Raw genomic sequence first — 16,032 nt, forward strand, 5'->3', positions numbered from 1 at the left:
TGGCTTCTAGAAGCTGTTAGCATGTGGCAGCAGCCACACACCAGGAAACAGGTTTGAATGGCCAGCTAAACCAGGTGAGGGTAGCTGATGGGTCCCAAACCTTCCATGAGGACTTCCTCTGCATGCGAAGACAGGTTTGGGTGGATGGAGCGGACAAGACCAACAGTGGGGTAAATAAATAAATAAGATAAATTCCTAGGAGTGTATCTCAGTGAAGACCTTACTTGGAAAATCAATACAACCCAGGTGGTTAAGAAAGCCCAACAGAGACTCCATCTCCTCAGAGTATTGCGGAAGAACGATGTCATCCAACATTTGATGATCTCCTTCTACCACAATAGAAAGTGTCCTTTCATACTGCATCACAGTGTGGTAAGCTGGTTTGACATCAACTGATAGGAAGTGCCTACAGAGGGTGATGAATACAGCAAAATTTATTATGGGCCGTCCCGTGAATCCACTGGATGACATTGCAGAAGAACTTTGCCTCAGGAGAGTGAGGAAAATTCTCAGGGATGATTCACACCCTGGCCGGCACTTTCTTCATCTGCTGCCCTCAGGCAGAAGATATAGAAGCATGAATAGTCGCAGCAACAGGGTAAAGAACAGCTTCTATCTGTGGGCTGTTAGGCTGCTGAATGAAAAGATAAGAACAGGGCAGCTGACTTTTGGGTTTGGTGGGTGTGCGTCAGTAAACGAGGGGAATTAAGACTAAGAGAGCTGAGTGGGGGGTGTTCGTGTAATCTCACTGTATACAGGTTGCACAAGTGACAATAAAGTGTTTCATCATCAGTGGGTCCATCAGTCAAAAGGCGGTTTTTGCACTGCTATAGAGGGAAGTCAGGGTCAGGTGGGCCTTATCAACCTGGGAAGGTAGCCTGTCTAGGAAAACTCTGATCCTAAACCTTCACTGCCTTGCAGGATTTATCTTCAGGTGAAGTAAAGGCTAAGGAGTAAAACCTACACAAATCCAAACTGGAGTCCCTAAAACAGTTTGAGAGCATCTTGTGTGTCACCTTCCAGCAATTCCTGCAGCCAAGCTAGTGCCAAACATATTGCTCTGCTTTTCTTTGGATCACGGTAAAGGTAAAGGGACCCCTGACCGCTAGGTCCAGACGCAGACGACTCTGGGGTTGTGGCGCTCATCTCGCTTTATTGGCCGAGGGAGCCGGCGTCCAGCTTCCGGGTCATGTGGCCAGCATGACTAAGCTGCTTCTGGCGAACCAGAGCAGCGCACGGAAATGCCACAGTAGTGAGGCTGAAATCATCTAGGTAGCCATGCCAAAAAAAACTTTGAGAGCCTTTTCCACTCAGTGCATAGAAAACACAGAGCCAAATGGACCAGTCTCTTCCTATGTCCTCCCACCTCCCAGCCCTCATGAGTGGCCTTCACCTCATTCACTGCTGCTTTGTGGGTAACTCTGGCAATTGCTCAACAAATACCAATTCCCTCAGCATGCCAGTAACCAAATCCTTTGTGTTGCGATAGATGTTTACAGATGGCTTGCCACAAACAGAGTTATCTTTTCTGTGCGTCACAAAAGCTCTATTGTTGACATTCTGTGACATCACAGCTACTCATCCAATGGCTGCAGAGGGAGTGTTGTCAAGTGGCAAGCAGGAGAAAGCCACGTTTTGAAATTACACCCCCCCCGGCTTTTACACAGTGATTTAGTTCACCCAACAGAAGGTACAGAAATGTGAATGGATCCAGTTTTGGTCAAAGGAGAGAAACCTAGGGTGATGGATGCTGTTAGCCCTATAGCAAGAGTTGGCCCTTGTGCTCTGGTGCCTAAATTTAATTTCACAGAGGAACAGCTACCCAAAAGCATCCTCACCCAAGACTCAGGGGCAGCAACGTGACAAAATGCAAGGATGTTCAAGGGAAAGAGAGAAGGGGGGGGTGGGGAGAAACTAGGGCACAGGTTTCTTTTCAAGGAAAAATTCATTCCCTCAGGTTCACTGAGCTAATTTCACTTTGCCTGTGTTAGCCGGCGAAATTGCTGCGCAGATGAATTTCCCTCAGCCTGCAGAGAGCTTTTGTGATGAAGGCTCAGCACAGTTGTGGAGTAGCTGAATCGGAAGACCGAACGTGTGTGAAGCTGTCACAGACCAGGAATATTTGTGTGCTGGTGTGTTCCGTTTATATCCCACCTTTCCTCCAAGGCGCTCAAGGTGGTGCAAATAGTTCTCCTTGCCATTTTATCCTAACCTGGGAGGCAGGTTAGGCTGAGAGACAGGGACTGGCCCAAGGCCACCCAGTGAGCTACATGGCCGAGTGGGGATTTGAACCCTGATCTCCCAGGTCAGACACTCAAGCCACTGCAGCACACTGGCTCATGTAGACTTATAGACCAATCTAGATCCCCTCCTGCCTTACAAATGTAACTCTCGCCCGCAGGGGACGGTGCACCTGTTGTCTCCCGTTCAGGCATCTTGGTGCAAAAGGCGATGCTGATGGACAATGCAATGTATCTTGCAGGTCATTCTTTATAATCTCCCATCCAACCTGTCAAAATAAAAGCATCTTTTTTATAGCTGTCATTGCTGTTGAGCCATGACCTCCACTCTGGTCTTACCGCAACATCTCCTGTGCCAAGGGCTTTTGCGATTTGGGGCTGCAGTGGCAGCTTGTGGAGCGAAGAGGTTTGCAACTCGCTTGTCAAGTCCTGGTGATAAAAAGGGGTCTAACTGCAGAGAAACTTGGTCTTCATTCTCGGTTACTTAGCAGGGGGTTAGGCTAACTGTCTCCTCCGGTCGCAGCTTTTTGCAGGCCATCTGTTCCTGGTTATTGCCACAGGGAATCCATGCCCACACAAGTTTGCTCAAGGCCACTGGTGGAAAAAAGAGACATTTCTTTCAGGCAGGCAAAGTAGCTTTGGGGTCATTCCCCACTCTCCTTGGTCCAGCTCAAATAGCCACCTGATGGAGAAGGACCATAGCTCAGTGCTGGTGGTTGTGCTTTGGGTGCAGAAGGTCTCTAGTTCCTTCATCAGCATCTCTAGGTGGGGTTGGGACTATTTTCCATTTGAAGGTAAGGAAAGTGTGCAATTCGCGGGTCCTGCTTGTGGGCTTCCCATGGTCACCTGGTTGGCCACTGTGAGAACCAGATGCTATAGTGGTTTGGTCCAGCATGACTCTTCTTACGTTAACCATAGCTTCCTACATGCCTTTGTGCTATAGAAGGATGCTTACATAGCAGATTTGCTCAAGGTGACTCATCCAGTGAGCCAAGGCAGAAAAAAAAGAAATTAAAAAATAAAACAAACGAGCCCAGCGCCTCTGCCGATCCAGCCTGAGAGGAAAATTCCTCCATGCCTGCAACTAAGATGTTCTGTCAGACTCTGAGCATGCACAAAATCCATCTGCCTAACCGTGAATTCCCAATGGAAACCAACATCCTGTCTTAAGCCTTTAGATTTTGTGCATTCAGGATGCATCAGTGTTGATATGTAGGGCGAGGAGTTCTTTTTAACCTAGTTAAATTTCTGACCTAAAAAAAAAGATAGAATCAATGGCAACATTTGGAATTCAGTGCCTCATCTCGAGTTTTCCCTTTGCCGCAGTTAAATATTAAGATTTTTGTGACACTCCGGGTGACCTTTGGAGTGTGGAATCTGCAGACACGGTTATTTGCCTTGCCTTCTGTGCAGTCTTAAATTACCAGGACTCCCAGGGCAGAGTGCTCCCCGCTTCCTGCCCCTCACCTGGTGCCCATTCCAGGTGCTAAGCCCAAAGCAAAGCATTGCCGCTTGCGAGAGGGGCCCTGGACCTATGAAACACTGACGTCAAGCATCTGCTGAGGAGGCAGATAATCCCACTTGCTGGTCGCAGGGTCCTGCAGCCTGTCAGGTTCGACCACCCATCCCTAAAAACAATGACCCTCTTTCTGTAACCGTCATTATGGGAAAGCAAGATCTTGCAGCTGGGAGCTTTAAATGGGAAAAGTTGCACCATAGACTCTTGACAGTTTGTCTTTTGGGAGAGATGGAGGAGGAAGAAGAAGAAGAAGAGAGTCTTTATGTTTTGTTTATTGGTCAACCTGCTTGTGTTGCTGTTCTAATACAGGGTACGTATCAGATTAGCTCTGCTTTTTATTATGAAATGCTTTGTTTTCTAGCAGAGAATCCTTTTAGCAATTCATGGAGATCCTGCCATGCAGTTGATCCTATAATCCAAGAGTGGGCAGCCTTTTTCATGCTGAGGGCCACCTTCTCTCATGGACAACCGTTTGTGGGCCACATGCCATTAGCAGGCATGGGCACTTGTAGAAGTGGATGGATCAATAAATGCACTTTTTACCTTCCTACAGCAGGCTAGTTTTCACACAAGCCTCTCTGTCCTCCATCCAAGCAAGGAAGAGGCTTTACCAGGGTTCAAGGGCACATTCTCGTCAGAGGAAAGCACAGCATGATGGTCTAGAGCAGGGCCGGAGAGGGGTGTGCTGCTCCAGAAAAAGTTGTAGTGCTCATAGAATGCCAGGGGCCAGATAGATCGATTTGGAGGACCACATTTGGCCCTCAGGCCTGTAGTTCCCTGCCATTGTTTTAAACATACTGATTGTGTTTCTTTGCTATGTAAGAGCGTGGGAAGAAGAAGAAGAGTTTGGATTTGATATCCCGCTTTATCACTACCCAAAGGAGTCTCAAAGCGGCTAACATTCTCCTTTCCCTTCCTCCCCCACAACAAACACTCTGTGAGGTGAGTGGGGCTGAAAGACTTCAAAGAAGTGTGACTGGCCGAAGGTCACCCAGCAGCTGCATGTGGAGGAGCGGAGACGCGAACCCGGTTCCCCAGATTACCAGACTACCGCTCTTAACCACTACACCACAGGGAAGAGAAGCATAAAATACAGGTCCTACATCAAAAGGGAGTGGCTGTCTGACCCAGTTCTTGTCAAATATGGAGGAGGGGATGGAGATGTTAGAATTCCTGCTCCATGATTGCAGTCATGAGATTGTTGTCTTTCACATGACAATGTATGTTTTGAACCCACAAAATGGGAAGTGACGGAGACTGGATGTTTGTGTTACTGTGTTCTGTGAAGTGGAACTATTGTCCTTTGTTCTTCTCTTTGCTGTATGATGCTAGAGAGAGAGGGAGCCATGTTTCAGTGCTTTGTGTGTTTATATGTAAATAAAGTAGATTAGCCAAAATGCTGAGTTGCTGAGGTCTGTTACGCAAACTGTGAAGACTCTGCGGATCCCTAAGTGTGCTGGTGTCTGTTGGCATTGGTCGCTGTGATGTTCAGGCTGAAGAAAGCTTTTCAAGCTCCCGAACGAAAGACCAGGAGGGAGGGAACATGTCAGTAGGGCATGTGTCTCTGCCAGGGTCCTACTCGAGTGTAGGATGAGTTCCTGACAGGAGATAGGCAAAAGTAAGGTAAAGGCAGCCTATCAGCTCATATGCTAGAGACCCCATTATTGCTCATAAGTAATGAGCATTCCTAACCGGAAAGTTTTTGTAGGGGACAGGCAGATGGTGGGAGCGGCCATTCAGTACCATATTGAAGAGCTGTCCAATAGTGAAACAGAATATTCCGTGGAAGTTGGACTTTCCTGCATTGGAAGTTTTCAAGCAGAGGTTGGACGGCCATTTGTCATTTATGATCTAGTTGAGATTTCTGCATCGCAAGGGGTTGGACTAGATGACCCTCAGGGTCCCTTCTAATTCTATGATTCTCTGGTCCATTTCACTTAAAAGTCTTCCTTGTTGGGAGGTTTAACTCAACGCGAGTTTGATTCAGGAACAACCAAGAGGAAAAGTGGCTGCAGAAGTTGTCACACGTGGGCTTTTCTTCATTTTTAATTATTTACTTACTCCTGACACGTGTTTATAAGGGGGTTGGTGTTGAGCTATAATAATAATAATAATAATAATTTATTATTTGTACTCCGCCCATCTGGCTGGCTTTCCCCAGCCACTCTGGGCGGCTTCCAACAAAGATGAAAGATACACTAAAATGTCACATATTAAAAACTTCCCTGAACAGGGCTGCCTTCAGATGTCTTTTGAATGTCAGGTAGATGTTTATCGCTTTGACATCTGATGGGAGGGCGTTCCACAGGGCGGGCACCAGTACCGAGAAGGCCCTCTCCCTAGTTCCCTGTAACTTGGCCTCTTGCAGTGAGGGAACCGCCAGAAGGCTCTCGGAGCTGGACCTCAGTGTCCGGGTAGAACGATGGGGGAGGAGACGCTCCTTCAGCTAGACAGAACAGAGGTGTGACTTGGTACAGTTCCCAGAGTTGTCACTTCCGTTCACGGCTGGGGTGTGTGTGAGTGTGAGAGAGGAAAGACTTGCGAACAAGAGTTGGTTGGGTATATTAGGATGGGCCAGCAATGTTTAGACCAGGGTCAACAGAAAGACTCGTTCAGCACATCTGGCTGGCTGATTGCAACATCTGTTCATACCACCAATAACACGATGTCCTTCAGTTACCCATGTATATATCATAGCACATGGTTGTGCAACGAGGGAGCGAATTCCAGAGCTAGGGGGTCCCGCCAATCGCTTCCACCCCTTCTCCTTCTCTCTTTCCTTTCCACTGGAACAGAATGTCAAGTTCATATAAGGTGCACTTGCAAACACCACAAATGGACGGTTGCAAGCAAGAAACGGTGCAGGTGCAAGTAATTCGTTCATCTTTGAGCAGCAAGGTTTATTTTCCCATTGATTTTCGTGGCCGTAGAAACCTTCGTGCTTTTTTGTACAGCATCCTTTCCGCCAGTTCGTAGTTCATGAACATACATACTCTCCTGCATAGGCCACCTGGTCCAGCGTTGGCTTTTCTTCAGTGACCAAGCAGATGCTCCTGGAATTATGAACAGTCTTATTTCGTCCTGTTTCAGTTTCCCCAGTGTTCAGTCATAGCTCCTGTCTCTCCCATCAATAACAACAACAACACAACAAATTTTATTAATGATAACATTATTATTTTAAAATTATTGTTGTTGTTTTTGTTGTTGTTATTAAAATAAATTGTTTTATTAATAACAAACTTTTATTAATAATAAAATCACCCTATACCCATAGATCTCAGGGTGGTTCACAACATAAATCACAATATTACAAAACTAAACAAAATACATACCGTATTTTTCGCTCCATATGACACACCTGACCATAAGACGCACCTAGTTTTTAGAGGAGGAAAACAAGAAAAAAAAATATTCTGAACGAAACAGTGGGTGTATGATTTTTGTGGCTCATGCTGTGGCCACAGACATGTGATTTGACAGTGAGTTTGGGGTAGCCCAATGCAAAAATCCTGAGAATCCATGTGGATCCATGCTTTGTTACTACATTTTTGCACCATTGCGGCCCCATGAAACAGTGGATGCATGTGTTTTTTTTGGAGGCTGTAGCCATGGACATGCTATGTGATCTCGTGGTGAATTTGGGGTGACCCAATGCAAAAATCCTGAGGATCCATGTGGATCCGTGCTTTGTAACCACGTTTTTGCACCATTGCAGCCCCACGAAAGAGTAATAAAAACAAAAAGACAACCCAGGAATCCCTCCTTCCGCAGCACATTTTAAAAGGGCATCAGATGTGAATCTTAAAAGACTAACAGATTTACAAACCTGTGCTCTCACTCTCAAGTAGCTGGTGGTTAATTTTCAGAAAGAGTGAACTGGAAATGAGTTTTTAATTATTATTTTTTTAAAAACTTTTAAAAATATCTCCCCCCACTTTCTGTCCAGCAAACAACGTAGCAATGGAAGAGAGGTTTTACTGGAACTTGTAATATTGTGTTCAAGTGCTCCATCTGGTGGTTCCCATTGTGAAAGGCATCGCAAAGGCATTTATTCTGCCTTTTCCATTGGCCCGTTGTTCTTAATTATCCTTCTAAACCATGTGTCAAAAACACCAGCCATCACTTCATTAGCCAATTCGGGCATTTTAACATTTACTCTGTGAGAGAGATGAGTCAAAGTTTTCTCAAACCTTCACTAAATAAAGTCATTCATTCTTGCTTTTGTTTCTCTGTGGAGAAAAGTCTCCCCACACTCTTCTTTTTCTTATTCTTCATGCAAAACAAAGGACTTGTTTATCTGATTTCAAAGCTTGCATTTGTTTTGGGATATTATTATTATTATTATTATTATTATTATTATTATTATTATTATTATTTTGCTTGTGTTGTTCAGCGATGTCAGGGAATCTGAGATGCCTGAAGACATTCCTGGGAGAGAGAAAATGAGACTCTTGAGAATTCTCTCTCTTCAATAAATAACGAAAGTGATTATAATCGTGTTTCTTTAGTGCCCCTATTAATATTGCCGCTTGTAAATAGTGCCACTTGGGTTAAGTTGGCTGGGGCCCGCTGCAAAATCTAAGACATTTTTGAAGCCTGAAGTTGGAATTAAACATTATGGTTAGGTAGGGAAGGAAAACTTCATTTATTTTGTTCTCCGTCTTTCAAAAGGGGCTGGTCAACCGCCAACCTTCTGATCAGCAAGCCCTAGGCTCTGTGGTTTAACCCACAGCGCCACCCGCATCCCGAAACAGAAAGTACCGCCCTGCTATTGCTGCACTGGCCATTGGCGCTGCTTCTCCACCAACCCCGAGGCCGCTGTTTCACCCTGTCTCATGGGTGGGCAAGGCCTGGTCCCAGGCTCAATTATCTCCAGGTAGGGCTGGGATTAAGACCCATGTCTGAAACCCTCTAGAGTCAGTCAGTATAGATAACACTGAGAGAGAAGTGGTTTCAGTCTGTAGAAGGCAGATCCTCGGGTTCCCAAGTTACCGTATTTTTCCGTGTATAAGACGAGGTTTTTTTACTCTAAAAAAGAATGTTTAAAATCAGGGGCCATCTTATACACAGATAGTGCAGAATGGGGGCAGGTGATTGGTTGCAGCCACAAGCGGGAGCTTATCTTTTTTTCTTTTGGGTTTTATTTATTTATTAACGTTCTTCTGTTACATCAGTAAACATTATCATATTACATCACAAGGCTTATTATAATATAATTTTCAGCACATATAAAAAGTTTATATACAAAGTTTATATACCTAAAGAAAAGAAACAAGGACAAAAAACTATTCCAAAATCATATATGTACCAAAACTTTGGACTTCCTGTCTATACCGTTGTATATTCCTTATTTACAAATGAATGTACTCTAATTATTGTATATTTCTTTACATTTTATCTAATACAGTGGTACCTCGGGTTACATACGCTTCAGGTTACAGACTCCCCTAACCCAGAAATAGTGCTTCAGGTTAAGAACTTTGCTTCAGGATAAGAACAGAAATCAGGCTCCGGCGGCGCGGCAGAAGCAGGAGGCCCCATTAGCTAAAGTGGTGCTTCAGGTTAAGAACCGTTTCAGGTTAAGAACGGACCTCCGGAACGAATTAAGTACTTAACCCAAGGTACCACTGTACATTCCAATATCAATATGTACCCTTGGTCTTATTTCTCAGTCTCTCTCCAACGTCAATTGAATGCTAGCATAGATGGTGAACCTTTACTGTATTTTTGAACGTATATCTTATATCTATCCCACTTTTCCATAATTTTTTGTTTTGAATTGCCTCTCAGGCTATTTGTCAACTGCGCCATTTCAGCAAATTCTTGTAGCTTGTTATGCCAAGCCGTTATTGTCGGGACTTCTTCTTCCTTCCACCCCTTTGCCACCAAAGTCCGAGCTGCAGCCTTTGCATATAAAAATAGAGGAGCTTGTCAGCGGCGATAGGGTGGGTGATTGGTGGCTGTGGCAAGGACTGCAGTGGATTGGCTGCTGCTGCAGCAATTGGGTTGCTGATTGGTGGCTGTGGCAAGGGCTGATGTGGACTGGCTGCAGCTGCGACAATTGTTCATGTGCTTGCCAGCTACTAGTGGCGAGCGGGCAGATGATTTGCGGCTTCTGTGACATGTTGGCACCCCCCAAAAAAGAGCTCATCAACTCTGGGCCATCTCCCCCCATTTTCTTAAATTGGAGCCCCCCAAAACAGTGGTCGTCTTATACATGGGTGTGTGTTATGCACAGAAAAATATGGTAAATGGTGTTAGATGAATATTGTAGTGGTGGGATCTCTGAAATGGAAATGTAACATGTGAAAATTCTGCCCCAGGATAGAGTTTCTTATGTACCCAATTATGTACCCCCAGCCAATCAACCTCTCTCATGTCCTTTCCATCACCCTGCCCGTTGCTAGCAAATGTCTTTTGGGTTTTGGGTTAGTCAGCGAGGCAACTGTGTCTCGATCGGCAGTCATCTCTTCCATCTCCTCTAGGCTAACATTTGCTAGGCGGCCCAATTCAAATTTAGAACAAGCATAAGTTGCCATTATTTCTCTCTTGTCTTTTTCTTTACCATCCCCGCTTGACCATTTCAAGTTATCAATTTATAACCATCTGAAATTTTTACAAATTGAACAGGCTATGAAGAAGGCCAAGGCCAGGTTCTCAAAGAGGGAATCGTGCTAAATTCAATGCATGATTTAAAGCAGGCATCCCTAAACTCAGCACTCCAGATGTTTTAGGACTACAGTTTCCATCACCCCTAACCACTGGTCCTGTTAGCTAGGGATGATGGGAACTGTAGTCCCAAAACATCTGGAGGGCCGAGTTTGGGGATGCCTGATTTAAAGCAATCTTGAGTCCCATTATGGATATATAATCCCTTCTGTCCTCTACATTGTAATAAAAGTGAAACAAGATTTTGTGTGTGTGTGTGTGTGTGTGTGTGTGTGTGTGTGTGTGTGACTGATTCTTTTATTTTATGCACTGCCCCCTCCCTTCCCTCTCTGATGCCGAATATTAAGGGAGTTTGAATGGCAACTGCATTTCCGACTACACAGGAAATTCCTAACCCTTGACAATCTCTTCGTCTCATCTCAAAATGGGACAAGGCTTGAGATCGTCAGACTGGAAACGTTATGATTTGTTGCTGTTGTCCAAAAATAACCAGAACATAAAAATCCAACGTGGAGTCCAAATTATCCCAAAATCCACATTAAGGCCAAATCTTTATTTGGCCAACCAACATGTAAAAAGAAAAGAAAAGAAAAGAAAAGAAAATCATTTGCAAGCTTTTGAGTTTCTTCAGAACTATTCATCTGACTAGATGATAAGCAAAGCAAAATAAAAATAAAATTGGGGGGCTATTCTCTGCATTGTAAGAGTCTTACTGTGCAATCATGTTGTACAGAGTCTTCCCAGAAGTACACCATGTTGAATTCAATGGGGCTTACTTCAAGCTAAATTATGTTAGGCTTACCCTGTTAAGATGGAGGGCGAGAGGAGGCAGCAGACATTCAGATGAGGCTGTGTTAGGTTCTGTGTAGATATCAGATCTCTTGGAAAGCAAAAAAATAAGGAAATGATGTAGCATCTGCTTCACATGTAGAAGGTCCTTGGTTCATTCCTTGGCATCTACAAGTAGGGCAGGGAGAGACCCCTGTCCATCAATGTAGACAATAAGCGAGATGGATCAACGGACCAGTGGCCTAACTCCACTTTAAGCGTAACACAAAGGTTCCTTTGTAGATAGAGGGAAAGTAAATCATTGCGTAGTCCTTTTATTAGCAAAGGTGGGTGGTGCTGTGGTGTAAAACACTGAGCCTTGGGCTTGCTGATCGGAAGGTTGGCGGTTCAAATCCCCGCGACGGGGTAAGCTCCCGTTGCTCAGTCCCAGCTCCTGCCAACCTAGCAGTTTGAAAGCACGTCAAAGTGCAAGTAGATAAATAGGTACTGCTCCGGCAGGAAGGTAAACGGTGTTTTTTGCGCTGCTCTGGTATTGCCAGAAGCGGCTTAGTCATGCTGGCCACATGACCCGGAAAAACTGGCTGCGGACAAACATCAGCTCCCTTGGCCAGTAAAGCGAGATGAGTGCCCCAACCCGAGAGTTGTTTGCAACTGGACTTAACTGTCAAGGGTCCTTTACCTTTACCTTAGATATTCATTTTAAGTGAAATGTCAGTTGAAACCAAAATTGGTACCTTTACAGATCAGTTAGGGATGCGGGTGGCACTGTAGGTTAAACCACAGAGCCTAGGACTTGCCAGTCAGAAGGTCGGTAGTTCGAATCCCCGTGACGGGGTGAGCTCCTGTTGCTCGGTCCCTGCTCCTGCCAACCTATCAGTTCAAAAGCACGTCAAAGTGCAAGTAGATAAATAGGTACCGCTCTGGCGGGAAGGTAAACCGCGTTTCTGTGTACTACTCTGGTTTGCCAGAAGTGGCTTAGTCATGCTGGCCACATGACCTGGAAGCTGTACACTGGCTCCCTCGGCCAATAAAGTGAGATGAGCGTCGCAACCCCAGAGTCGGTCACAACTGGACCTAATGGTCAAGGGTCCCTTTACCTTTACAGATCAGTTGGAGGGAATGTTATCTCTGAGAATTCAGTCCCATCCCATTGTCACGTCCCTAAGAAGTGGAAGTGGGGAAATTTGTTCCAACAGTGAGGCTTGCTATTAGTGACACTTCTCCCGACCTTTGGAGCACATAATTTCAGAGAACCAAGATTCTGATTGCAGAATCGTGATCCGGACATGACTGTTAACCCTGGTTAGCACTCTCCGTGGTTTGTTGCCTTGACCCTGGTTAAGTGTCAGGGACTAGGGGTCAGATTCCTCTTTTGTCAGGTAATGGAGTCCAGGACTCCACACCTGAAGGAGAAGATCGTGCACTGCTAAGAGGTTCTTATGAGGTAAATACTATACCAATTTTTAAAAAGTAAACAAACACCTAAATAGTTTCCAAACGGTACAGCTGGGTCAGCTTGACATGAGTTACAGAGATGGCACGCAAACTCTTCCTTGGGCAAAGCTACAGATCATCCTTATAAGGTCTCCAAAGTCAACAGCTTTTCTTTGCCTTTTGCAGAAGAGCCCCCGTCCTTCTGAGAAACGTGTCAAACAAGTATATGGAGCATGTTTTTCATCCCTGCTTAATCTTGGGGATAGAAATCCCTACGGAGACTTGTCTGCAAATTCTAAAATAACCTGTTATTTCCACCGAAGCTGCCGGCATGTGCTGCTCAAGGCTTTTTGGAAATTAAAAGAGTCGGGAAGCAGGGGGAGGAGAGAAAGGAGCTGTGTTTACTTTTAATTTTGTTTTAAGACACTTGGCCAGAGAGTTCATGATGTGACTTGGAAACTATATCGAATCATGATTTATGGTCGGGCTGTTATTTTATAAAGGGCAAAGACAAGCCAGGCACAGCTGCCTGCCTGTTCCTCGGTTTGCACCCTGCATGCCAATAACCTGCAGTCTATCTTAACCCTTTTCATTGTTTCTTTTCTCTGTGCGTGTGTTTGTGTGTGCACCCGTGTGTGTGTGTGCATGCATGCGGCCTGTGGCTTGCCAGAGAGCTTGATTGATAGGACATGTAGAATGACCAGGGTCTCCTTGTCTGGTTGGTGAACTTGTTTCATGTTGGGAAAAGGTTGCAAGCCCTCCAATCAAATGAATCGACCAATTTTGGCTAAAGCTACTGTGGGTTCTGCCAAGGTGGGAGGAAGGAAAACAGCTTCCTGCAGCTCTACGGTAACATCCTTTGGACGTGCAGAGAAAAATAGACTTGGAAGGGACCCTGAGGATCATTTAGTCCAACCCCCTGCAAATATGTGGCTGTCCCGCGCAGGGATCGAACCTGCAACCTTGGTGTTATCAGCACCACACTCTAATCAACTCTTGGATTATACTGGCAAATCTGGGGCAAGCGACAATATATGACTGCATTTGCACTGCCGGATCCACATAACCTGCAGCTTATGAAGCTGCCCCTGTACAAAGGACCAAGCTAGATGTCACGTCAGATGTGTCTTGACCCTGGAGAACACACCAAGGAGATGATAAAGTATATCATGATAAAGTAGAGCAGTGTGTGTACATGCATGGGGGACTCTGGTCATTAAATTTGCTTCTTCCATCCCTACCTCACCTGTAGCATTCAGCTGACTGCACAACTTGTGTCCTTCTCATCACCCAAAGAGCTTCCCCTGCCCAATCCATATCAATGGTGGGGAACCTTACTCTATGATGGGCAGGAGTCAAGTTGCACATTTTGCAAAACATACAGGTAAACATAGCACCAGGAGAAATGACTCTTGTGCCGAGTTTCTGCATGTATGAAAGCAATAAGGAGGGCTATTGTCTATTTGTTGGTACACCCCCTTCAGTTACTAAACATTTGGTATGTCTGCACCAGGAAAAGAAGTGTTTGTCATCTTTGTTCATCTGTGAAACACACACACACACACAGAGCTTCTGCATTGGCAAGGTATACATTTCCTCTTTCAGTGGTATATGAGAGCGTTGAGATATGCAATATTTATTTTGAGAATGTATGCAGCACATCCTTTCCGAAAAATGGATTTCAGGACATTGTACATAACAAATTTTAAATCTCCAGCACAGTATTGAATATGGCATAAATGAGGGCAAACTTTGCAGTGCAGAGATCACCTTGGTATGGGTTCTGATTTCTTTTTTGCTGAAGCTTCACTCTTTCTCTACTTCCAGTCTTCGGGCACCAGTATTACAGTTGACATTGCAGTCATGGGAGAGGCTCATGGACTTATTACAGACCTCCTGGCAGATCCTTCCTTACCACCAAACGTCTGCACCTCCCTTCGGGCGGTGAGCAACCTGCTCAACACACAGCTAACCTTCCAAGCCATCCACAAACCGAGGATCAACCCTTTGGCATCTTTCAATGAGAACTACACCTGTTCTGACTCAGAGGAATGCTCAGAGAAGGGAGAAAAGCTGACTATTCCCAAGGTGAGCGTCCCTCTTTCAGGTTGTGGGAAATGTTGGTTTTTCTTTTCCTCGGGTGTTAATTCTGTGACTGTAAGAAAAGACATTCTGTGTGAAATAGATGCTTCAGGGTGCGGCATGCACAGTCCCCTCACCTTTTATACTCATGACAACCCTGTGAGATATATAGGCTGAAAGACAAGGGCTGGCCCAAAGTCATCCAATAACCTTGTTATTTGCGGCTGAGTCAGAATTTGAACCCAGGTTTCACTAATATAAGTCCAACACTCAAACCACTACTCCACAAGGGCTCACATGCAAGCCCAAGGCCACCCCGAGTGCTGTTGAGTGTCAGTCAGTAGTGTAATGGGAAATTCAGATGCTCAGGGTCCCTTTGTAATAGTCACAGCCACTCAATCCCCTTCTAAGTTTATACTGTAATCTTGTAATTATACAAGCTACAAGAAGAAGCTAACAGGCTACTCATTTAAAAATAATTCTTTCCCTCTCCTCCCCACCCCATTCACAATGTTTTCTTTGCAAACTGACTGCCAGTAACTGCTGGCGATCATGGACGAAATACTACCCAGTTGAAAAGTCTTCCTGTCTTATCCTTAGCGCTTCCGGAAAAGTCTGCCCCCAGGTCTTTTGCGACGAGTGTCGTCCACTTGGACAACAACCACATCTGCAACTGGTTTGCCCACTTTGGAGCCAGCTCCAGTGAGAAGAGACCGCAGTGCTAGCATCAAACTTCACGATACTTCATCATCCGGGTGAGGAAATAATTGTGCGTAGGGGGGTGGTTCGATGACCAAAAGTCCTGTGATTCTCTGTAGCATCTGAGAACCTTAAGAGGGTTGACTTCTTCCTGGAAACAGTAGATGTTTTGGATTGGATTATGACTCGTCTTTTGATGGTGTAATCACAAAGACTAAGACCACCGTTCTCATAGATCTCCTGCTCTGGGATCATGCCAAGGTCCCACAGAGATTCCCAATTGGACTTGAAGGAGATTATCAACAGGGCAGAAACTAACTAAAAGCATATTCTGCAGGACCTTGGACAGAAACTAAATAGCTCAGATGTTGCTCCAGCAAAGGTGAAAAGTTGAATCAAGTCCTCAAGTGCGGCTGCAATTCCTTTTTCCATCCCTGGCCTTGTCTCCCAGATAATCATAAAGGAGGGAATTATTCAGAAGACTGATGACACCAGAGAGTAAATAACCCCACTGTATATCTAAGAAAGTGAAACATGAAAATAAAAAGAGTGGTAAAAAACATTGGATAATCTCTCATGGACAATTTCATAAAATTGAAA

The 16,032-nt window shown here is 45.0% G+C and overlaps 1 protein-coding gene across 3 annotated transcripts in view; it reads left to right on the forward strand.

The window, feature by feature from the left end:
• PDE3A (phosphodiesterase 3A) overlaps nt 1-16,032 on the forward strand; it is a 275,510-nt gene that overhangs the window by 222,191 nt on the left and 37,287 nt on the right. For all 3 annotated transcript variants that reach the window (XR_014172142.1, XM_081926814.1, XM_081926813.1), the window contains 2 exons: nt 14,479-14,739; nt 15,334-15,488. Coding sequence is in view for 2 of the 3 variants with exons in the window: in XM_081926814.1 (XP_081782940.1) it covers nt 14,479-14,739; nt 15,334-15,488 (416 nt within the window). In the remaining variant the exon portion in view is untranslated. The remainder of the gene's footprint in view (nt 1-14,478; nt 14,740-15,333; nt 15,489-16,032) is intronic.

The sequence above is a fragment of the Podarcis melisellensis genome, assembly GCF_964234715.1.
Source record: "Podarcis melisellensis genome assembly, chromosome: 10".
In the NCBI taxonomy this organism is placed as follows: Eukaryota; Metazoa; Chordata; class Lepidosauria; order Squamata; family Lacertidae; genus Podarcis; species Podarcis melisellensis.